The 26,010-nt window shown below is 39.2% G+C and overlaps 1 protein-coding gene across 1 annotated transcript; it reads right to left on the reverse strand.

Annotated features, from left to right (window-relative positions):
• Positions 1–494: 494 nt before the first annotated feature.
• On the reverse strand, positions 495–26,010 carry SRD5A2 (steroid 5 alpha-reductase 2). Its single transcript, XM_007433852.3, has 5 exons — positions 25,697–26,010; positions 10,857–11,020; positions 6,203–6,304; positions 2,746–2,896; positions 495–721 (listed from the first exon to the last, which is right to left on the reverse strand). Exons 1-5 carry the CDS (start codon positions 26,008–26,010, stop codon positions 655–657), a joined length of 798 nt encoding a protein of 265 aa, XP_007433914.1. The 3' UTR covers positions 495–654.

A 26,010-nucleotide genomic window follows, 5' to 3' on the forward strand; every position in this document is an offset into this window, starting at 1 on the left:
AAGAGATTATGCATTGCATATTGTAAGGTGCGATGACACTAGTCTATAAGAATAAGGTTTTTGCACAGCTAAATTCTAAACTTGCAAGACACTCAGTCACTGATTTTTATTTGATTTCATATTCAGCTCATGGATCACACGTATAAAGAAACACCATTACCTGTTAAATTATTTCTGACATTTTGGAGAATTGCAATTCATTTTTGATGATAATGATATCCAACCACAATTGAGTTCAATAAATACAAAAAGATGCATTCATATAGTTATTGAAACTGAGTATCACTTTTTTCATGGAATGGTATCTTTGTCTTTATGAGAAAGTATACAGAAACAGAGTAATAGGCTTGCAGCAAACAAACCCTTTTTTCTTAACTGAACTTGATGTTTCTGCCTGTGAAAAGTAGATAGTGATGACAGTCCAATTATTCTTTCCTAAACAAGCAGCACTGATAGCCAAGCTGTGAAATGCGGGTAGGAAAAAACTAGTCGGTGAGGAACAACTCTTCTTCATACTCTTAAGGGCCAAAATGATTCCTCGTATTATACAAAATTATATAATTCAAGGGTATTTAATACATTATACTTAACAATAATAAAACATATTTAAACAATAAAGAACACAGAACACTCATCCATTCGGATAATTATTCCTCAGAATATAAAAGGAATCAAGGCTTTTCTTGATCTTGGATAGCCAGTGAACTTCTTCAAATAATACCTATAAGAAAACATATACAAACATGAAAATGCAGACATCTCCCCTAAATTACTATATTATATTAGTCCTGCTTTATGAAAGTAGAATCTCATTTCTCAAATCTCTTCTGTTACACAGCTGTTCAAAAATAGATCATAAATGGATCTAGAAGTTTCCAAAGGATGTTAACATTTAAGTGATTAATGAAAAGTTAATTTTATGTCCTTCTAACGAAGGACCGTCCACCACTATGGAAATAATTTTGACGATGTTAAAACTCACTGTTTTATATTCAATAATTTATTGCATTGATTTAATTACTATAAACATTTGATATATTTGTAATGAAAAATGGTATAGAATACTACAAATAAATTTGTTTGTGATTTTTATACATGTAATTTTGCTTTAACTTGGAAGCCACCTTAGAAAGACTCAATACCTCTGAAAGACAAGATTTAAAAAGCCATCGGCAATGTTGTGTCTTCCACTGGGTTGGACTACAACTCCTGTTATGTGTAATTTGAATAGCTGCTAGCTGGTGAAGGCTGATACAAATCACCTTCAAACAAATTACTGAATGTTAATGTCAGAGATCTTTTTTCAGCACTATTTATCCGTCATGAGAAAAGTCCAGCTTCAGTAAAATACTTTTGAAAAAATAAAAGAAGAAACAGTGGAAGAGCCAGTATTTACAAAACATATTTTCTACACAGTTTTTATACCAGGCTAAATGAATCTTAAGTAGCAGAACAAAAATGTATATATTCCAATTAGGTTCCCTGTTGAATGTTTACAGAAGCCTCAGATTTAAGGATAACATTAAAAGAAAATAAAGTTCTTATTCTAATATTCTAACTTGTCTATTCAGTGTGGCTCCAACAGAAAGCATTAAGTAAATATGTATTCATAGTGGCATACTGTACACAATTCAACATTTGAAGTTTCAGGGCCAAAGTAGGAAAGACAAAGGGAATGCTGTGGGCTATGTCCAATACATTACACAAGTCAAGCAGATCTGTGTGGTATACAAGAGAGTAAGGGCAGATGGGACAATCTGAAGCTTCAGCAGTTTCTATTCCACTGGTAGAAGGCCACAACTGGATAAACCCCTGACCATATCTTATGCAGTTTGACAATAGCAAAGACAGCCATAACGTTCCCATCTAAACACAAACACATCTATATAGGCCTGTTGTTTGCCTTCTAGAATAAAATACAAAGGGACCCATATGTTCTCATGTGCCTTGTGCTATAGGCAGATCACACATAGATTTCCTAAAAGAGAGAAGCCCAGACAAAGTTCCTCAGGGTCACAGTGCCAGTCCAGACAGAACTACAACCTGCAGTTGCATTTGTCATTTTAAAGGCCCACAGATTATTTTACTGCACTGGAATCAATTTTGATCAAAGGCAGAATATTAATATTTCAAATAAGTAAGCATCATCTTACTGATCTTCTACTATTTTATTTATTTATGCAATACTGAGGGACAAATATTTGAGCAAGCTACATTGAAGCATAACTGCATGCTGCTTGCAAATAATGCAAAGCAATTTTTATGAGGGAGAGGGAAATGTAGTGAAAACTGGCAGGTAACCATCAAGGCAACTTACAATGCAATAAAAATGAAACAAAGATGTGGCTGAGAGTGTGCATAATCTGTTCCCCAGAACAAACACGCACTGTCACAATGTGTGTCTGGGGAAGAAAAGAGTGCACAAGCACGGAGGGTGAAATCTGTGAGAATAGAACCAAAGAAGGAATGCAGCTGCTTTAAGAGTTGCTTTAGCTTAAACAGATGGCACCATTTTTTAGACTTGAGCAGAAGCCTGAAAAAACTGGGCTGCTTTAATAAACAGCAAAGAGGCATCACACTCATGCATGGTCCAAAACACTTATTCTGAAGCTTTCACAGCTCTAATGAGTTTGCCATTTCGTTTGATATACGAAGGCTCCTATATATTATTTCTTGCTTCTGAACAATATTATTTCCTAGAATGTTGACAGATACCATATCATATAATTTATATACTATAAATACCTGTGATGATGATAAGCACGTGGTCCAATGAAGCAGAGTGTAAAAAATGCAAAGGCTAAGGCTGGTAGAGACCAGGTCGCTATAGCATACCCGAACCATTCCAGGATTTCCCCAAAGAAATTTGCTCCTGAGACGTACGCAAACAATCCTCCTGCGTGAAAGAGATTTGTTTAAACGCTCTTGAAAAACAATTAACCTTTCTGAATTCTTCCTAGTACTACCAGCTTGATGTTTTGAGAGAAAGATTCTCATCCCCCAAATGCTAAGTGAAATTAAGGTTGCAATCCTGCAAGCATACAGGGTATGGCTTTTCAATCATAATGATTCTCAAAGCTGCTCACAGTGATATATTGGATTTACAGACTGATAATACTGATCTCACAGTGACCAAGTAGGAATGTGCTTCTGCTTCCTCCAAAGGAGTGGTGTGGGCAGGATTCCCACAGCAGACTTATGTCAAAAGCCTCTCCTACTAGGAAAGCTATTTCTGCTGTTACTACAGCAGTATCTACTGCTCTGAGGCTATCATATCAACAGCAACTACTAACCTTAAGACTCTCTTGGCAATTACCATTTGGAGCCATTTGAAAGACAATGTTCTATTGTGTTTTTTTTCCTTCAGCTCCTCTGTTGACACAGTATGAGCCAAGAGACAACGGTTGCAACAAATCTGATCACATGGGCAGGGCTATCATATGCTGTGTGTAGGCTGCAAAAAGCTAGTCAGAAGAGTCAGCATTTTCTTTAACTCCTTGCCATGTCTAGGAATCATCTAAATTTCAACAGCCTACACCTGGGAGCTCATGCACAAGGCCCCAATACTTGTAGCAGAAGACCAGTGCAGAAGGAAAAAGGGGGTTAAACAGCACTCAAGGCATGCTACATTTGATGGGCTTTAGACTCATCCACATGTCCTCCTTGCCACAGCACGAAGAAGCCCACCAACCATTTGCCAAGGGTATGTCTTCATAGCAGAACTCCATCTCATGGCCAGCCTATTGCTGAGTAGGCTGAAGTCAGGCTAAGGTGTTCTGGCATAAAAGGAATCTTTTCCATCTTATGCTGGTACTAGACCTCCCAGGCAGGGCACCGGGAGGAGGAGCCTGCAGCAGTCAGCAATTTGGGTTCTGACTGACCACCATGGGGCAGCTCTCTCCCATCCAGCTCTTTTGTGCCTCTACGGCCATTTTGGCTGTGGCTACCAGAGGGACTGGACACCTCACTTAATTTTTTAAAACTCTGGTGTGGTAAGAGGTTAATATTCCTGTGGCTAGCTTTTTTTATTATTATTATTGCATGGTTTTGGGCCCCTGCCTCAGGATTAAAGGGTTGCAGCTTAGGATGCTGAGTGTTCAAGATCATGCAAAGATGAAGCTTGCTGAAAAAGACTTCCAAAGACATTCCAGGGGGTTCCTGAAGCAAAGCATCAAGGGTGGACAGAGCAGAGATTTAAGGGCAGAGGGTTCCCAACTGCAGCACCTCTGGCCAGATGGTGCTAGAAGGCAAGGTGGACTGGTGTCATCTCATAGATGGGAGTCTGGCAGGAGGACACCAGGCTGGTGAAAGATGAATTAGGCAATGATAGGATGGCTGGCAGAAAGAATGAGACTGAAGCCAGGGCATGCCAACCAGCAGCCAGACAGGCAGCTCAGCACGAAACTGAGGACAAGAAGGAGTGGCAAAGCCACAAGGCAGCTGGGTTGGGTGCTTCAGTGCAGCAGCTTTGAAAAATAAAGGCTATTTCTGCCATGGGAAGATCGATCCTCCAGTAGATAGAGAGATCAATATTCCCATTGCAATACGTACAGGGATACTGACCCTGAGCTGTCATCTAAGAAAGCGAAAGGAAAGGAAAGGAAAGGAAAGGAAAGGAAAGGAAAGGAAAGGAAAGGAAAGGAAAGGAAAGGAAAGGAAAGATTTCAGCCACCTGCTGATAAAGAGATAGGAAGACTCAGAGTCCCCCATCCCAATTTGTCACATGTCTAGGGAGCAACTGGTGGTTTTCTCACCAAGAGATGACCAAGAGAAGAAGAGGGAAAGACAGCAGGGATTCTGCCAACCACCCCATGCTACACTGCATGTGGGGAGTAACTCTGATGGTTCCTGTTGCTAAGGCACCATGGGCAGACTGTACGGGCACTGCTTTACTTTCCTCCCAATGCAGGGATGGGAAAAAAGTACACTATGAACAGGAGGAGGAACCCTTTCATTCACATATCTGTGCCATTCCCATATGAAGAGGAATCTTCCTGTATCCCAAAATTATCTCTTCTTACTCCATTACTTCAGCGTACTGTATTTCTCTGATTTTGCCAAACATTTAGTATCAGAGCCAGAAATGCAGAAAACTATTTGAAGAAACAGGCTGGCAAATGGTAAGGTGCAGAAGAGGACTTTCCGAATCCTTCTCTCATGTCTTCCCTTCTTTTCTTTTAAATCAGGATTCCCCAGAGTGATCAATATTGACTCCCAAGAGTTGATGGGACTATCCAAGGGATCAATATTATTATTATTATTATTATTATTATTATTATTATTATTCATAGTACTATTAGTTAAAGTAGTATTTATTAAATTATTTTCATATAACAAATATTTGGGAATCGATGAACAATCTGAAACTTCATGAAGGGGTCAATGAGCTGAAGAGTTTGGGGACCCCTGTTTTAAATCAAGAGTTCATTGTCACCTGCTTGTATGTGAATAAGAAAGACCTGAGGAAAAAAGGATGTTCAGCTGCCACAGCTGTTTCTCATAGCTCCTAAGTTGATGTGGGTTTACTGCCTAAGATCAACATCACATTAGAGACATTTATTATCTGTAGAGAGCCAGGGAGATAGCCTTGAAGCAAATATTCAGAAACCATTTAATAAACAAAAAGGACAGAAACATTTCTTAAGACCTAGGAAGGGAGATAGTTTTAAGAAAAGACTCGGGCTGGTGGCTCCTTGACTCACTGGAGTATAAGAGGGAAGGGAGGAAAATAATAATAATAATAATAATAATAATAATAATAATAATAGTAGTAGTAGTAATAATAATAATAATAATAATAATAATAATAATAGGTGGTGGTGGTGGTAGTCACACAGTCAGTCAAATATTTAGAATGGATTTGGCATTTTTATCCACCTATCGAGTTTTGCCTAAGGACCTGGGATAGGCAGATGTTGTTTGCTGGTGTTAAAGATATCATTGTAGGATGTAAGCTGTTCCAAGTAAAGTGGCCTTTTGCCAAAGTAAGCGTGATCTTTTCCAGTTCTCCATTCTGACTTCTGAGCAAGCCTTTCTCATGAGGATCCCATTATTTTGTCTGATGAGCAGGAGGCTAATTAAATGGTTTCACATTTCCAGCTACTTTCTTCTTTACCACGCCATAAGGATGGGCTCTTGTGGTACAAGCAGGGTATTCAGCATTATGCTATATTTTTTGAAATTTGGAAGGAAAATGATATACCTTGTGGAATTTTGTAAGTGAACTCTCCAGGCTTTCTTAGTTGACGCAGAAGAAAATCACTGTGAATATTGACTCCCATGCCAAACAAAAACAACAAGAGGCCTAAAGAAAAAATAAATATTTGTGAGTTGGATAGTACAAATATTTGATCTATAGACTTTATTCAAACAAATATTGCACTCTGGCTTTATTCTTTGGCCACTGGGAGAATATAATCCCTGTTTTTTTGTGGAAAGTAGGCAGAAGAGATGCCTCAAGAGCAACTCCAACCAGACCCATGTAAGAGTCTTTCTTCAGTCTTACCTTGTGGCAATAAAAGCAGTAAAACGTGCTTATTTCTCCACCCTTACTGCATCCTCCAAGAGATGGCTGGCAGCCCTGTTCAGAGTGACGTGATCCTTCCTAAGTAGGGAGGGACCAAGGAGATTCCTACAGGATCATTAGGAGGATTATTCTTGACACTTGGTGGATAAAGTTGCTTGGCTCCACTTTGAATTGGATTCCAGGTTGTATACATGGTCTTGTGAATGCTGCTGATACTCAAATGTATCTCCATCCCTGGCTGAGCAAGTGAGGCTGTTGAGGCTCTGCCTCAGTGTCTGGAGCTGTGGGGGCCTGAACAGGAAAAGCAGTCTTTGGCTCTACCTTGCCAAGACTTTGGGTTTTCAGCCCTCTGAATCCCAGAACTGAAGATTTTCCATCTTTGGTTCAAACAAGGTGACGCTCCCCTGCTGATATCTAGTGTACAAGAGGGGGTCCTACTTCTACAGGACTCTAAGAGCAGGTGGCAGCTGTGGTCAAGAGGGCCTTTGTACAATTTTATCTTGTGAGCCAGTTGAGTTATTCCTGGATTGGGAGGCCGTGCTCATTGTCACTTACACCCTAATTACCTTCTGGCTGGACCACTGTAACACACTCAGCTTCGGGCTGCACTTGAAGACCATCTGGAAACTACAACTACAACAAACTACAATACAGCAGCACAGGTAGTTATGCATGCATTTATTATGCCCGGGTATCACCTCTACTTTGTGAGCTACCATGGCTTACATAGGCTTCCAGGTGCAATTCAAATTGCTGGTAATCACCTATAAAGTCCTACACAGCACAGGAGGAGGTTTTTGCAGGACCACCTCTCCTCATAGTATCTACCCATCCCACATGCTCCAATAGGGTGGGCGCGCTTTTTGTCCCTTCTCTGAACAAATGCCATCTGGTGGGACCCATAAGGTGACTCTTTTCTATTGCAGCACTTGCCCTTTAGAATGACCCCCACACACAAGATATAGTTGGCCCCATGTCTGTTGGCTTTCAGAAGGCAGTAAAAATCTGGCTTGTTCCTTGGGCATTGGGCCAGGATGATTGGAGTCCCTGTCTGAAGTGGCAGGGCAGGGGGGTGAGAATAAATGTGAATTTCTGATTGTCCATCAATGTCTGGTTGGATTTTAATTGAAAGTGTTTAACTTGTTTTGTTTTTAGTCTATTGTACACTGTCCAGAGTCACAATGTTGAAGTTGGGCAGCCATATAAATTCTTAAGATTAAGAAAAACCCAGCACATTATGACAAGAGGGAGATGTCATAATGTAAAGTAGGCCACGTCAACCTACTTTTCTCTGCCAGAAGGAACTGGGACCACCCTGTCTCTAGCCTTTGTCCAGAACAGAAGTTGCAGCTTCAGTGCCTCATCCTTCCTCACCATTCCTGTTTGTATCACATCCATTCCACTGTGAACTCACAAAAAAGGACTCTTTCATTTTTTGGTGTCTGGACAGCACTTAGAAAGTGTTAGATTATTTATAAGTAAGAAAGTACATATGTACATAGCCATCGCATGATTTCTTTTCAGGGAAAGCAACATTATGCAAAGTGCAAAAAAAGAATAAACATGACCTGCATTGCCCAGGCTGGTTTTGATCAATTGAGCCTTTCACATAATGCTCTACTTTCAGCAGGGATTGTATAGACTAGGTTACCAGCTGATAATGACATAATTGTAATGGAAGGCATGTGTGAGGAGGATACTGGAATGGAAGATCAAGGCTATCAAGAGGGAGGGAGTGCATTCCAGGAGAGGGTACAAGGCAAGTGCTTTCTCAGCCCTCAACAAGACCGTGAGAAGAAGAAGAGGCTTAGGCTAGCCCCTCCTAGAATCTCACAGGGTATATCCATTAGTTGCTTTAGCATAGATTTAGTCTGGCGAGATTCTGTCTTTAGAATGTAAGCAAATAAAGGAACTACACTGGACTGAACTGTCTCATTGTTGTTCTTGGGCTGGGCCTGACAACAATACTGGTCAGTTTTGGCAGATTTTTGCTAGTACAGGCAGTCCCTGGGTTAAGAATGTCCAATTTATGGACAATTCCTACAGACTGCCATAAAGCCTATTATATTAAAGCGGTTTGTTGGCTTGAGGAAAGAAAACACCATTTGCCATTTTAAGTTGGATCATGAATGCCCCTTCTGGTATGCAAGATGTATTAGTGTATTTGGAAGTATTTCTTAAGTGTGTTATATGCATAGAAAGGTAAAATATATACTATATACTAAGACAGACATTTGACTAACTGACGCTACATAACTGTTCCGACTTACCTACAAATTCAACTTAAAGACAGACTTAGGAATGGATCTCATTTGTAACGCAGGAACTGCCTGTATGACACATGTCTGACATATGCCACATGCATGACATAGTTCATATTATTCTATGCAAGCAAATATCTTTAAATGAACAATTCCATTGCAAGCTAACTAAGAACTAAATGCATATATAATAACACTCAGCATTTATGTAATGCCTCATAAATAGCACTTTTAAGTAATATTTCATAAGATAGACAAGGGAGGGGGACATAATACTGTATATCTCTGATATACAGGCCCCATAGATTATTTATTTATTTAAAACATTTATATGTACCTCTTGTACCAAACTCTGGGCGGCTCACAACCCAAAGATAAAACAACATCTATTTACAATAATAAAAAAAAATAAAACCACAAATATTAAAACCACAAATAAAACCTGTGATGGACTGGAATTGTGGGGGCCAGAATCAGGGAGTAAAGAATGCGCTTTCATCTCCCGAAGCGCGGGGAAGAGATAAGCGGATGAGGCTGGCACCTCCCTGAGGAATTCACTCTGTTCTGACTGGCTGATTTTGGGAACTGAGGTTTCGGTCTGGGAAGATTCGTGGTAGAGGTTGCAGCTAATAAACCTTGTTGGATTGAATCTGCATGGTCTCCTGGAGTTCCCTGGGCTAAACCTAACAAACCTGACACCATAGCTAAACTTTCACATGCAGCCCACAAGTTCCTCTCACCAATCTCACCCGATCCCAACACTTGGGAGAAAAACCAGGTCTTAAGTGCATTTTGGAAGACTAAAAGGATGGGGGCCTGCCAAAGAAAAGGCACACTTCCTAGATCCCATAAGATGGCAATATTTAAGGGAAGGGACTAGGAGCAAGCCCACCCTATCCAGTCTGGTAGGGTGGGCAGTTGTCCTTAGGGAGAGGTGTTCCTGCAGATAATCTGGTCCTGTGCCATATAGGGCCTTAAAGGTAACAACCAGTACTTGAATTGCACCTGGAAGCTTGCACAACAGGGGTGTAATGTGGGTATACCTAGGGGCATCCATCACTGCATGCGGCATTCTGGACCAGTTGCAACTTCTGGGTGGTCTTCAAGGGCAGCCCCATGGAGAGTGTGTTGCAGTAATCCAAGCAGGTTTAATAAATTATATTAAATGTTTGAATTGGTCGACATTTTCTTCTAAAACTTCCTTACTTGTTTGAGGCATGACCTTTGAACATTTCTAAATACAGTAACATTTTCTCTGAAAAAGATTAATTAATAAAAATTAATAAAAGATATTGTGATTGGCCTATAGGGCCTGACTTTGAATTTAAAATGTTTAGTATAGACAAAAATACTCATTACGCCTTTAATTTTGCAGGGTTTTAGCCTGGCTGCATGAAGCAGAACAGAAAGCCATTGTACATAAACTGAAGAAAATAATACTTACATTAGGTAGAAACTTACTCTCAAAAACAATAGTATGATTGGGCAAAACTGTCAAGTTTTATTTTGCTCAGTTTCTCATTTTTCAAACCTTAAGTTTATTTTGTCTGTTTTCTGCATAATTTTGCAAAACTTTCCACATGAAAAATGTGCATAAAATAGCATATACATTTTTTCCTAATATCCACAAACACATTTCCCTAATACATATTTGGGCAAAGTATTCTAAGCAGTGAATTGTAGTGTCAAATGCAGAAAAATGCTAGTACTGTAACAATGTATAATTGCATTTAGATTCACAGTCATAGCTTTTAAGAATACCAGCTCCTATTAAATGTCATTCATTTCTTCCATTTAAGAGATAAATCCCTTTTGATATTAGCCTGAAATGTGTTCAGAATTCCCTCTGACAACTATCACTATGAGTGCAGACTCTATTTTGTACCTATTGCATAGCATTAGTATGAGGTTATTGCAGGAAAACAAGCTTTTTGTTGATTTTTTTAAACTTTTCTTATTTCATTTTTCTGCCTTAAGATTTTCACAAGTACTTTGCCCTCCTCTCCTCCTAACGTTGGCAGAGTTTGGTTGAACTGGATTGCAGATAGGTGACGTATCATAGACAATACCTGACATAAATCGTATGTCTTTGCACCAGTCATCTGGGTATTCAGCACAATAAACCATGTAGTAACCTTGGAGGAAGCCATTATAGATACAGAACAGTACACCAAAAAACAGTATCTTCAGTGGGAAAGGCCTGCCTCTTCGGAAGAATGAGTAAATGAATGTCCTGAGGTACACCATGAAAAAAAAAGAAACAGAAATCACATAAAAATTAACATTAAACCTTTCATTCACAACAGGTTCAAGATCTCAAATAGTTTTACCTGTTGCTAAGCATTCCATGAGCACATTCTCATTAGGACCTTAAAAATATTTACGTACACCTTCAATTGCAGAATGAGTCTGTGCTATCAGATGAAGCTTACAACAACCCCAACCCCATCACACTCCCTGTTGTTTTATAGCATTTCAAAAATACACAACAAAATTAGTCATCACAAATAAGACGCCTGACACACTTTTTAAGCACAGGGCATCATGTATGCAAAATTGTTTTCTCCTTTTCAGAGACATCTACTTCCTGAGTTTGATGTTTTGTTTTGTTTTGAGTACTGTAATCCACAGGGATTGTGGTGCCGGGATGAATATTTCAGAAAACCAGGTGTTTTGGCCCATGGTTTTCCCTCCAGCTATCCTTTGAGAAAGATCCCTCTAGGGAGAAGGATAATCATCAAGAAATCTTCTCTGCTGAATTTCTATTCCCTCTGCACAGGACCATCACCACCAAATGCATTGTTGGAAGGTTGTTATTAAATAATATGTATAGCATTTTTATTTACAATTGTTTACGTTGCTTGTAAACTACTTTGGGGGGGCTGTTATCCTGAAAGGTGGGATATAAATAATTATAATAAATAAGTATGCATAATCCCAAGTAACACGTTGCCTTTAAACATAAATAAAAATAAGACAGGGGGGAAGGGGGGGAAGGAGGGGGGGCATAAGAAAGAAAGAGTAGCTTCCGACTTTCCTTGATACAGGTATAGATACAGAATATATTCACCTCTTACTCTAATATCTAAAAGTTTACATAGTAAAAAATAGTTTTTAATCTAATATTCAAAAAGATTCCTAAAATCAATCTATTTGGATAATACATATAATTTGTACAAGATATTTCTGTAAGTATAACATCAATCAGCAAATCCCAAAATCAAATCTGGATTTTTTTGAGTATCAAGCAAAAAGTCTAAAAGTGATTTCCAATTAGAGACAAAGTTAGATAGTGCCCTGTCTTTGAGGACAGCAGTGAGTTTCACAATCTTTGCCAATTCCATTAATGTCAACATCCATAAATCCATAAATTTCCGTGTTGTCTTTCCATTTGTTTATCCATCATATCTAAAAGAAAAGCCTCTGGTTTCAATTGCAAGTCTATTTTTAAAATCTTTTGAATCAAAATACATATCATATTCCAATATTTCTTAGCCTTTTCACAAGTCCACCATAAGTGCTAGAATGTACATTCACATTGATTACATTTCCAACAAACATTTGAGGTTCCTTTATACATCTTTGACAATTTATCTGGTGTCAAACACCAATGCTACAGGCTGCTGAAATCTCTCCAGAGTAAGGAGAGATCACAAGATTACCCATATGTACTCTGCACAGCTGTTTTTTTGTGAGCAGATGGCAGGAACTGAGTTTTTGCAGTCAGCTTGCAATTGGCTGGGAGTCGAAGGATTTCAGCATGCTCATAGCTGCTAATGTCCCCTACAGGTAGTCCCCAGTTTAAGAACGAGTTCCGTTCCCAAGGTCTGTCCTTAAGTTGAATCTGTATGTAAGCTGGAACAGTATTATTGTATAATACTGTATAAGTAGTATTGTGTAATTAACTCAAACCATTGTATATTTAACTCAAATCATTGTGCATTTAACTTGAATTTTGCTACAATAGGCTCCATTCTTAACTATGGGTTGTTTGTAAACTGGGCATTCATAACCCAGGACTGCCTGTATATGGACTTTAAGTTCCACTTAGGATCATGTCTTAATTACTTTGGATTTAAAAAAAAATTCTGCTGTTTCTTTAAAGATTGAGAACCTTCAGAGTGGCAAGTTTTATTGAAATCACTGGGTGAGCCTCCTTCAATCCTTTAAAAAAAAAGTTTAACTACAAGTTTAAAGATTTGTAACAAAACAAATTTTTTGGGACTATACAGCAAAAGGATGACTAATGTTGGCTTTAGAAAGTTTTAAATGGATTAAGGGTTCAGATGGAGTTGATTTAAGACTTTGAAGCTAATTGAAAGGATCCTTTTTCATGGGAAAATGTCTTAGTTTATACTTTGAAATGACTGATAAGACGACTTTGAAGGTTGGACACTAGAGGGAAACAGATGGCTACCTTAAAATTTTTGATGAGTGGGCTAAGTTATTTACCTTTACAGAAGAATCAGAAGGTGTTACTGAAGAGGAACAAGCCCCACTGAATAAAATTGAAATGGACTTGGATTCAAAATGATAGCTTACAAGAAAGAGATGGAAATAATGGATTTCCAAATGAAACTGGATGATTTTAATAATTTAAAAAGACAAATAATAAATCAGAAGAGTGACATGGATACTTTTTTTACATTGGATTTTCAAAAGGGATTTGCTGGAGTTGCCACACTGGAATTACAAAAGGGGCTTGATGAAGATGTCAGGAACTTTGAGAGAAGACAGTACGGGAAAGCAAATGTTAGAACTTTCTTTGAGGAATTTAAAGATTGTTGGGAGAAAGAAGAAAGAATACAAAATCAGTTTATTTGATCAAGATTAAAATAATGGGTTGTTATTTTTGGCAATGTCTAATGGTTTTTGAATGGGACTGGATGATGATGTCCTAAAGATTTTGTTTATTTGAAGAGAGGAAATAGGGGAGATATAGAAATGTAGATATAAATATAAAAAGGATTCAAATTGGGTGTAATGGGTACAGAGTCTAATAGTTATGTTGTTATTTCTGATACCCCTTAATGGACTTTTACTGATTAATATTGAGAGATGGGTTTATAGAGAATGGTGTGAGGTATGGGATAAAGAAATGTTTGGTTTTACTTTAAAAGATAGTGATAAGTTGTAAATGTTGATTATACTTGCTGGGGATGAAGGGGAGATTTCTTTTTCTCTTTTTCTCTTTTTCTCTTTTCTTTCTCTTTTTCCTTTTTTTTTCTGCACTTTCTAATTTTTTAAAAAAATTTCTTCTTTCTTTTTTAATATATCCCTATACTATGTAGATAGTATTAGTTTTATATGTATAATATAATCCTTAATAAAACTATTGAAAAAAAGAATTTATTTTCTCTGAAACTTCCCAACACTGGGAACAAATAGCTCCCAGCATTGTTTCTGCTTAACTACAGTCGTGTGAAAAAGTAAGTACACCCCATGTAAAGTTTTTTCTTTTTTAACATATGTGGACATATCAGTAATTTATCTTCATTCAAATGGTATATAAAAATAAAGGTGATATAACTGAACAAAAAAAAAGTGAAAAATAGACTTTGCAATCATTTATTCAACAAAATATTAACAGATAGGCCATTTCCTTCTGTGGGAAAAGTAAATACGCCCTTTACTCTAATATCTGGGCTTGCCCCCTTTGGCAGAAACAACCTCAAGTAGGTGTTCTTATAACTGTCTGTGGATTGGGAGGTATTTTTTTCCTACTCCTCCATGCAGAATTTTTTCAGCTGTGCAATATTTGAAGGGTTTCTTGCATGCACAGCCCATTTCAGATTATCCCACAGCATCTTGATGGGATTTAGATCTGGGCTTTGACTTGGCCATTCCAGAACCTCTTTCTTTCTTTCTTTCTTTCTTTCTTTCTTTCTTTCTTTCTTTCTTTCTTTCTTTCTTTCTTTCTTTCTTTCTTTCTTTCTTTCTTTCTTTCTTTCTTTCTTTCTTTCTCTCTCTCTCTTTCTTTCTTTCTTTCTTTCTTTCTTTTTCTTTCTTTCTTTTCTTTCTTGCTCGCCTGCCTGCCTGCCTGCCTGCCTGCCATTCCATGGTACAATCAAAAATTCATAGTGAATTCTGGGATGGTGAGCTGCCCAGGCCCTGATGCAGCAAAGCAGACCCAAACCATAACATTTCCACTACCATGCTTTACATCTGATACCAGGTTCTTCTGGTGACATGCTGTCTTTGGTGTTCACCAAACTTGTCTTCTGGTACTGTGGCCAGGTAACTCTATCTTTGCTTCGTCTGTCCAGAACACATTGTTCCAAAAGTCCCGGTCATTGCCTAGGTGTTCATGAGCAAACTTTAGGCTTGCCCTGATGTTCTTTCTAGACAGCAAACGTTTCTTCTAATTTGTGCAGCTTCTTTCTAATGGTAGATTCATGCACTTTGACATTAATAGTAGCGAGAGCTATCTGTAGGTCATGTGATGAACTTCTAGGGTTCTTAAGAGACATCTTCATTATTTTGCATTCCACCCTTGGGCTGAACTTGCTGGAATGGCCTGGCCAAGTTGGCAGTTTGAAATCTTTTCTACTTGTAGATGATCTTCTGGACAGTGGAATGATTATTGTCCAATTGTTTGGTGATAATTTTATATCCCTTCCCAGACTTATGCACATCTGTAACCTTCTTTCCGAAGGCCTCAGAGAGCTCTTTCAATCTGGGCATGGTGATACCACACACTTCAACAACAAACAGCAAATCAAGCTAAACGTCTGAGGTTAAGACAGATTCCTTCCAGATCCTCTCTAACAATGTTCTAATCATTTGCACCTCATCTGATGCACCTGATTATAATTTTAGGTATTTGAGGTAGTGATAAATGTAGTGGTGTCCTTCTTTTTCGATATGTGAAATTTGCAGTTGTGTTTATTTATATTATACAATAGGCTACAAAATGTAAACAGTGCATGATATTTGTTATATTATATCCCTTGTATCTATCAATATTGTTGAAATGAAGATCAAATATCTATATGCTGAAATATGTTGAAAAAGTAAAAAAAAAAAAATCAATGGAATGCACTTACTTTTTCACATAACTGTACCTCCATCCCCAAAAACGGTAGTCATGAGTTTTCCTGCTAAAGCCTGAGGGTTTGTTTTGTTTTGTTTTGTTTTGCAGATGAAACTTTGTGATGGTATTCCATAGCATGATGCTTCACTTCTGTGTCATAATTATGAGCCCATGTTTCATTGGCTGTCATAATGCTGTGAAGAAATTTCTCATCTTCATTCTCATAGCATGACAATTGCTGGCAAATTCCAACTCTTGAAGCTTTTATCTCTGTTGACAGCATGAAAGGAACCCATCTTGTACAAACTTTCCAGTACTGAAGAACATCAATAATGTGACCCACTCCACTGGCAAATTCCCAATGAGTCATCTGCTGATTGTCTTTAATCAGTTCATCAACTTTTCTCATGTGAAACTCATTGGTTGCTGCCATAGACCATCTGCTTTATTCTCGATCAACCCAATCAGCTCTTCCCAGTTCACCATCTTCCTGTGCTAACAAACATGTCAGAACTTCTAGCACATCTGTGCTGTTATCTGTTGGTGACTTATAACAGTGAAGGCATTACTTTTCATTCAATCCTCCTATTTTTTCATAAATATTTTTAAGCATAGCAATTAATCAGACTTTCTTGTGCCGAATCTGAATAGAATTTCTAATGCTGAGTGCTGAGCAATAATTTAGTTAGCTGCCAATAGCAGGAACATGACCAGTTTCTTTTATGATATTATTATAACCATTGAACAATGGAGGATATTCACTTTATTTAGTCACAGGATTTATTTCATCAAAAACATCTCCCCGGTATTTAAGACTTAGACCATCTTGTAACATGATAAAGATCTCTCTTCCACTTTTTGTCTAACTGTAACCTCAATTACATTCCAAGTGAAAAGAGATAATTTCAGCGTCAGATGTAAAATGTGCCTTTGGGGGAAAAAGTTTCTTTCACATGATTATTAATAATGGAATACTGCCACCTAGTTTGCCCTATTCCTAGTGATTTTTTCATGAATAAGGGAGAAAAATTTTGATGCAAAGATGTAGCTTAAGAATATGTGTTTTATTACCACTAAACTGATAATTTTCTTTTTTAGCCATTCATGCTATTATTAAAGCAAACATTTGTTGTTTCTGGTTCAGTGTTTTAACAATTTGCAGTGCATTCATCAAGAAGAGAGCTCTTACAGCTCAACAGCCAATTATGTCTTTCTCATGGCTTGAATTATGGCTGGCCACACCGACTAGGAAAGATGGAAGTTGTAATAAAAACACATCTGGAGGGCATCAGCTTTTGGAAGGTTGCAAACATAGCTCATGTTCAATGCCCTTATTTTATTTTCACAACTCAAAAAACAGAGCCCTGTGAAGTGAGTTGGCTTATAAATCTTGTGAACAAATAAATAAATCTAAACTCCTGTAGAACAAATCTGACATAGAACCAGTGGAGCACATCCTATTTTTTTCTGCTCTTGGTATAAACATTTAAGAGAATCCTGCATCCCTTGCTTAGATTTTCTGGGAAGACCATCATGTTTTTTTATGTAATATTATTTAAAAAACAAATGTATTTTTCTTAATACAACCAAATATCTAATAGCAGTGATCTACCTTAAAGTAAAAATTATGTGACTTAGATTTGATCTTAATAATAATTCACAATCTTTTTAAGGCTGTATATATGCTTTGATTGTTTTGTTGTGGTTCTTGTTTCAGAATTTATAACTTAAAGGTTTTTTTTAATGTTTGATTTAATTTTGTATTTGTGATTTTTGTATTTCCTGGATTTAATATTTCTTGTAATGGTCAATAGACTATATAAAGTACATTGTTACCTCATCTATTTTCTGGGATAATTTTTTGTAATGTTTTAAAAGATAGAGAACCAATAGATATGTTTCAACAGCACCCTTAACTGGGTCATGGGATTAGAGGGCTAAGCCACAATTCCCTCCCCCCTCCCCGCAATATACACATACACACATGCACAAGGGGAAAAAAATTAAGTGAGGCCTTTTCCCAGACCCCACTTATGCACTTTCCTTCCATCCTCAAGATGGAAGAAAAGCATACAGCCTTGAGGGACCCTGCCCCACAGCATTCTCGCTACTCAAAGTTTTTGCCTTCATGTGGCTGTAACTGCTGGAGGCTGCTGTGGGGAATCATGGAAGTAAGGGCAGGTGCAGGGAAGAGCAGAAGGGGACAAACAGACATTTGTTGGAGAAGAGAAAAACCTTGCTCTTCTCTAGCAAGCCTCCGCAACTGCTGAAGAAGAGAAAAACCAAATAGCGAGGGTTACTGGTAGGATTAGCAACCTTTTGGAATACCTTCTGGGAGACTGCTATTCTTATCTGAGTCTAGAAAGACAAAAAGAAAACTCTGGTTGCCAAAGAGTTTCTGTTCTCTCCAGCAGCCAAAGCAGAAATGTCCATGGAAGCACAGACCCCTGTTGCCAGATGAGGGCGAATGGCCCTGCAGCAGGCCCGCAGAAGCTGTAGAAGGCATAGTGTCATGGCCAAGGATTCAAACTCGGACTCTGATGAAGCTGCTGCAGCTGAACCTGTAGAATGTCAGCCTCAGGAAACACCAAGCCAAGAATCACCTGAGGCTGATCAAACACAGGCACCACCTGAACAGCTGGAGCAGTCAGATGATGGGGCGTGGCCCCCAGGCCCGGCGCATGGAGTGGAGAGCAGATCAACAATGCTCAATGAGACTTCTTGCCAAACAGAGGGAGAAGCCTTTGTAACTGAAGGCAGCTGGCTGCAGCCAGATTTAAGAGACAGCTTTGACCCAAGTTATCTTGTTGGAAACAACTGTCTGATCTCCAGCTCTTGCGTGACATTCTTGTGGATTCTGCTTTTGAAACTCTGACCCTTGAACTGGCTGACAAACCTGATTTGGCTTTCTGAATTCAGACTGGATTTTGGACTTCTCCCCTGCTGAAAGCAAAACCATTAAAGTAAGCCTTCTTCCTCAGAGGCTTTTGTGTTGATTTATGATCCTCCCTTGTCTACTGTTATCTGTTTAACATTGAAGTAAATTGCTAATCTCCATAACAATTGTGTTTGAGTGAGTAATTGAAACCTGAAGCAGGATACATAGGGAATGGCCTTGAAGGATAGGAGGAAGAGCCACTGCTAAGGCAATGGCCAGATAAAAGGAGCTTGAGTTTGTTCCAAGAAACTAGTTTGAGTAAACATCTCAGAAATGACCCTCCCTAGTTCACACAAAGTTAAGGTGAGGGAGGGATGGTGGGAGCACATTCAGACTTACCAGATTCTGTTATCAAAGTTGTTACAATTAAAAATAGTCCTGACCTATACAGCATTGGTTTCTTAGTGTGGTCTACCATATAGAGCTGACACCATCTCAGTGCCAGGGCAAGAGGTGTATATGGATAAGACCTGAGAGGGAGGATTTAAAAAAATAGTCACTGAGGGATAGATCCAGTTAATCCATGTCATGTGCTGCAAGCACAGAGCAATGAGTTTATTGTCTAGAAGGCATGATGATCAGCTGGGTTAGCAAACACAACCAGGGTAAAACCAATAGTATTCACTTGGAGTAGGAAGCCTTCCCTGTAGATTGTATGAAAAAGAAGAACCATACCCACTAAGACTGATGAACTGCACATCCTATATCCCACAGTGGCCAACCACTGTCAGGCGCAATAGAGGGCACTATTCTACCTTTCCTCCAAGAATTCAAAGTGGCTTAAATAGGGATCTCCCTTCCTTTTATCCCCACAGCAATCCAAGGAGGGGGCTGGACTGAGAAGGAGTAACTAGCCTGATGTCACTCAATAAGCTTCTATGACTAAGAATAGACTTGAACTGAGGACTCCCCTATCAACCTCTTATACCTCTACCACACTGACTCTCACTAGCAGCTGGTATAAGGAAACATGCTGTTTCTCAGACCCTGGGACAGCATGTAGCTATCATGTGTGTAGGTACTTATGTATGACAGCATGGAGCAGCCTCATGCTGCTGACATCTGGCATCTTAGCCTCAGACCATTAATTCTTCAGGAGGACTTCAGAGGTTTCTTCAGGAAAATGAACTGGAAGCTAAGAATTGCTTCCTACTAAAGTGCTCACACTGAAGTTCCATCAACTGAGGGTCAGAAGATTGTCCTGGTTCCCCAACATCTAGTGGAGACCTTGTTAATCCAGGCAACATCTGAGCTGGCGTGACTTTCTTAGTTCGTGTCACTCTCATATCTGAGGCAGGCAGGTGAAGCGTTAGGTGGTCTTTGCCCAAGGACTCCTACTGGTAAGGTAGGTAGCAGCTGGGATTCAAACTCCCATCTCCCGTATCAAAAGGCAGCGCTCTAGCCACTACGCTATCCAGCTGCTTCATACATATATATCCTGAATGATAATTTTGCTTTGATTAAAAAAAAAAGTGCTTTATCCATCTCTCTTCCCCACTATGGTTGTGTTTGGATGGACATTCTAAACAACTTCAAAAAATAAGGATAGGAAATGCTGCTCTCTACAAGGTTGGAATTTCAGTCTTCATTAACTCTGTGCCAGAATGGCCAATGCCAGGGATTTGTAAGAACTGTGGGATAATACAAAAGTAATTAGCCTTTTCTTGTTTCTGACTAAGCATACTCCCACTATGCAAACCAACCATGAGTGGCTCATCCAGCAGTTTCTAAACCAGTGCTTCTCAACCTTGGCCTCTTTAAGCCATGTGGACTTCAACTCCCAAAATTCCCCATGCTGGCTGGGGAATTCTGGGAGTTGAAGTCCACACAGCTTAAAGCAGTCAAGGTTGAGAAACACTGTTCTAAACATTTGTAAATGGGTGTGTGGTATTATCCTTCTGAAAGAAGGCTGCAGTCCTATTGTGAAGAGAGAGGGTATCACCAGCTTCTGATGACTATTGAACTTACTTAAATATAAGATTTTATTGTCAGGAGCACACGTCCTTGGGATATATCTATTATATTATATAAACAAAGCCTTTTCTATAATTTAAATTTAAATAAGACTTTTTACTGCCATGGCTTGTTTTAAGAACTATAGAACAGCCCATGTGTTGTTGGGCTATACAGTATGTTTATACCATATACTTGAGAACGTTCATTCTTGGAAAATTCTACCAAAATGCTCTTTCATGTCTACTTTCCATTTAGACTTATTCTACTAATCTTTTTTATCTACTAGTTTGAGATACATATTAGTTTACAACCTAGCAGATAATGCAAAATTGTCATTCTTGTGTTTCAACAAACTATCCTTTGCTATTTTTCTAGAAAATAATCATATGAAATTTTATGAAGACAGATCAGTTTGTTCCTGTTGCTATAATGGGTGTCATATATCTGCCAAAGGATGAAAGATGTGCCAAAATGGCTTAACCAGACTAGACACTTCAAAAAGTTGGTCCCTGGAATAGTGCAGGGTTCTAAGTTTCATTATGTGGTTTTGAAAGTTCTAAGATTTATTATGTGGTTTTACTTATAAGAACAAAAAGGACTTTTTGCATATTAAAATGGAACATAAATGCCATGGCTACATATTAGTTGAGTTCATGCAACAAAAAGCATAATTAAATTTTGTGACATGTCTGTACAATACATAACAAGAAAGACCATGAGTAATTTATGAACATTTAGGTTTGTCAACATGTTTGTAAATGGATAAAGGAAAAGAATGTAGACTGAAGATCAATTTTATTTTTAAGAAACAAAGTCTTTGCATTCTGGGTCTTTAATTCATTTAATCCATTAATTATTTTACATTTTGAAGATCTCCTCTGCAAACATGAAGTAAGGTATATGAGGACAAGATTCTTGATTTTAAAATTCTACTGTTATGAGCTATGGAATAAAAATTGAGTCATGCAGATCCTATGATCTTATTTGTTTTTAACATTCTTTAGCTTCTCCTACTGGTAACCTGTGTACAGGCGAGATTTAAGGTGTCATCACTGATGATTACACACAGGCACCCAAACTACCAACAGATATTAGTGCTCTGTAAAAGAGATCGGATATACCATCAATTATATTTTAAACCTGGTACTTTAGGGGACTCTGTAGCCCATGCAGATATTAAAAGCACACTCATTAAGTGCAAGTTATTTTACTCATAGCTCTTACTTAGAGTGAATGCTTTGAAGCTGTATTTTCTAACTTAGTGCTCTCCAGATGTGTTGAAGTGCTCCAAAGTCTAATTGATCTGACTGAGGGCGGAAGGTTAGTTAAGACTGCTGCAAATTTCTTCCTATTGAAGAAGAATGCAAGAAATGTGAATTTAATTTTAAAAATCTCACTTTCTTATTTTCACATAAACATGAAAAGGATTGGTTTGTTAGCTTAGGCATCCCTGGAAGTCACATTTAGCCCTGAGTATGCTCTCACTTTCTTGCATTATCGAGTTTTCATAGGCGGTCTACATTCTGGGAGATTTATACCAGCCTAACAGAGAGCTGGCGAATAGGGAGTGTCTCAGTATCCATTCTGTGGTGCTGCAGGATATTTACTGGCCACAGCAGGATACTGCAACAATACAAAACAAAACAAAACAAAACAACCACCAGCAGCATAAAAAGCTAGCAAGTATCAATTTACTAACTTTCTCTTTTGCCCTGTACTAGACTCATCTTCCTTCTGTTACAACTCAGTTTCTTCCCAACTGATAGCTTTTTTATCAGACTCCACTGTATACCAAGTGATTATCTTAAAGCAACTTTAGGAATGACACATAGAAAGGTCTGTCCAGAAATGCTCAGGATCAATTAGGTGGAAAAAGGATGGAAGGAGAACTCTGCTGTTGTGGTCATTCCAGTACACAATGAAGCTTCAACCCAAAAGTCAATGTATGTATACTAGATCAGTGTTTCTCAACCTTAGCCATTTTAAGATATGTGGAGTTCAATTCCCAGAATTCCCCAGCCAGCAGGCTGGCTGGGGAATTCTTGGAATTGATGTCCGCATATCTTAAAGTGGCTAAGGTTGAGAAATACTGTACTAGATACATAAAATAACACTATGCAGCAAAAGCTGCGTCAAAACCTTACTCTAAGAAGTTTCCTATTGAGCCATATCTGGCTAACCCATACAGATGTTCCAAAGCCTTGCCATAGAAAAAAGACCAATTCCCTCCCCAAAAGCAATTCCGTACAAGCAGAAAAGGCACACCCCAAAGCACAACCTTTTTGGCAGGTTGTTCCTGTGGATGGCAATGCAATTTGGGATCACAGAGGAGAAATCCCCTATCACAGACAATTCAGTCTCATGTGGTTGAGTTGTATGGACAGTAGTCTAGCACAGCTCCATCCCAAAGGGATGGAAAGCACGCACTCTGGAGTCCTTGGGGTTCTCTGAGCTTGGTTGTTTTCTTGCAAACATTTCGTTACCTAGCTAGGTAACATCTTCAGTGCTAGAAGGGAGTGGGTTTGACCCCACTCCAAGGACTCCACAGTTCAACCCTGAGCAACACATATTCTCTTCCATTGGAAGCACACACTGTGAGGCAGCTCCTGTGCCTGCATGTTTTCCTCCCAGTTCTGGGGCAGAGGGAAGGAAGGATATCACTGCTGCTGTGTGGATGAGCCCAAAGAGAGCCTCTAAAGCAGTGTTTTTCAACCTTGGCAACTTTAAGATGTGTGGACTTCAACTCCCAGAATTCCCCAGCCAACATCTGGTTGGGGAATTCTGGGAGTTGAAGTCCATACATCTTAAAGTTGCTAAAGTTGAGAAACACTGCTCTAAAGAGACCTTACCCCTTTCTCAGTCACTTTCACGGCAGCAGCTCCCTGAAAATTGGGTGGGACAGAACCAAAGGAAGGCTTAAACTGGCTAAAAATGAGGAAGTATGCATTGTACAGGGTCATTGTCATCAAATTAACATTTTAGCATACTTTGATTTTATTCTTTCCCACACTAGGCCATTTTTGTTAAATATATATTTTACACAACTTTATGAATTTGAATCCTATCGGAAGTATCTGTCAATACCATACTCTTATTTTAATCTTAAAAAGCCAGCACAAATGTCAGATCATTATACAGTTGAATATTATAAGCTGTATCTTCCAAAACCAATTTTAAAGGGTAATTAGAAATATTCATTTGATTTTTTTTATCAAGAGTAAAGTGTTGATAACAAGATTTAAATCATTCTCAACCTGTTTTTAATGAAATTATGTAACAAGACATTTGCACAGTGCCTTTAGCACACACTTATTAAAGGTTTTACTTTTACTTGCCCTTTCAAAGTAATTGCATCAGAAACATTACACCCATCCAAACATTGCCTTTCAAGAGAGACAACTTCCAAGGGCAACCTTAAAACTGCACTTATAATTCTTATGCAAGGCTATTAAAACTGCAGCTGTACATATTTTGGAAGCAGGTACCACTGAATCAGAGAGTGTAAGGACAGGAATTGTCCTTCAATATCATAATTCATCCTTCTGCCTGTGCAGGAATTCACTACTACAACAGCAGCAGAACTTAGTAGGATTTTGTGCACACAGATACACGTGGAAAAACCCACAAATGGGGCTAACAAAAATCTTGGTAATTGGTTCCCTCACCCCCCAAATTTTAGACTGAGCACTATCCCAGTGTATTGGACTTCAACTCCCACAATGCCTAGAAGCAATTGCTGGATAAGGATTGTGAAAACTGTAGTCCATATCTGGCCGGATGTGTTGGGAGTGGCTATCCTACACAGGAACTTGGTTGGGAAATTTAGTCAAGAAATTTATCTGTTTATTCTTATACTTTTTAATGTGCCATCTTTTAAAAAAATATTGAAAAGGATTAGGCAGACAGCAGCTATGAGACTGTGGAAGGATAATGGTCGTAGAAGGTGAATGGTGTAAACTTTTCAATAAAGTGTTACAATTACAAAAACAGTTTCATATGGCACCAAGGGCTTAGTATGCCAGGGAAAGCAAGCTGTTCCATCCATAGTTTTACTCTTCTTTCTTCCTCATCTGAAAACCATTTTTCGAAAAGAAGCTGAACTTTTATTGCAATAAATTACAGCAGAGAGGGAAGACCAAGACTTCTCAAGATAACATCTCTGCATGTGTGCATATTTTTAGACTGCTCTCTTAAAAGACAAAACATAAGAATTAAGGGTCACAAAGCCCAAGCCTTTCAGCTAGTCAAAGATACTGTTTGCAGGAACTGCAGATCCTATGCACTAAACCGGGCAGTGACAGCACCACGAGTCAAACTCGACAGGAAGATTTTTTTGAGAATTCAGCGGGATTTACTCGGCTAAAACTTTAATCCCAGTGCGCGGGTCCACGATAGCACAAGCCTCAGTTGAGCTCAAGATCTGACGGGATAGCGGAGGGCGACTTCTCAACAACAGCCTCATAATTCTCACTGAGCTTAAGGCTGGAATCCTGTGCACTTGCTTACATAAGAATACCTCGCAAATCCCTGTACTTTTTGCGGAATTGCAACGTACTAATATCCCTCTCCCTTAAAAAAATAAAATAAAAATCTGTGCGGGGAGTCAGTCCAAATGAAACGGAAAAGTTTAATTCTTTCCAAATCGCTTGCGGCGGTTCCAGCTTGGATCGCCTACTCTAGGGCAGAAGAAGAGGAGGTTTAGTTCCACGCTCCGTAGTTCACGCAACGTGCAGTTTAACCTTGGAACACAAGCCCATCGCGCGTTAGAGGACCGGGATGTGTAAAAAGCGCCTTGCAGACCCGACATCCCTATGGCCACCCCCGCGCCTCAACACATAGCTAGTCGAGTTAACTACAGGCTAGAAGAGCGAGCAGAAGATCTAGCGCATCTGCTTGAAAAAGCAACGCAGGGAGGTCCGCGCCCGCGCTTCGGCGCTGCTTTCCTCTCCTCTTCCAGTCCGATCTCCTTCCCTCGCGGTTACCTGTGGAAATAGTGGCCGCAGAACATGCTGCCCAGCAGTCTGCAGCCGAGCGGCGCGAAGCGTGGCGGGTTGCGCAGCGCCAGCAAAAGCACGGGCACCAGGAAGGCGGGCAGCTCCTGCAGGAACCAGGCGCAGCGGGTGGGCAGGTGGGCGCGGCGCGGCGCCCTCGCGGCGGGGTGTTTCCCCTCCTTTGGCTGGCAGGGCTCGTGCTTCCCGTAGCAACTGGGCTGGTGATGGAATAGCCACAAGTGCAGCACCCCCAAGGCCACCAACAGGGCGCTGAGGGCCATCACCAGGCTCGGCAAGCAGTGCAT

Source organism: Python bivittatus, unplaced genomic scaffold, assembly GCF_059951505.1.
Source record: "Python bivittatus isolate LINGU-HERP-01145 unplaced genomic scaffold, Pbiv_v1 ctg000020_np1212, whole genome shotgun sequence".
NCBI classification, from domain to species: domain Eukaryota; kingdom Metazoa; phylum Chordata; class Lepidosauria; order Squamata; family Pythonidae; genus Python; species Python bivittatus.

Bases quoted from the DNA above. Each gene is read 5' to 3' on its own strand.
- SRD5A2 (XM_007433852.3), bottom strand. From the start codon at position 26,010: ATGCACTGCTTGCCGAGCCTGGTGATGGCCCTCAGCGCCCTGTTGGTG. The intron at 11,021-25,696 runs GTAACCGCGAGG...GGTGTACCTCAG, and splicing joins TGCGGCCACTATTTCCACAG to GACATTCATTTACTCATTCT. The intron at 722-2,745 runs GTATTTATAGTA...GTTTTCTTATAG, and splicing joins CGTGCTTATCATCATCACAG to GTATTATTTGAAGAAGTTCA.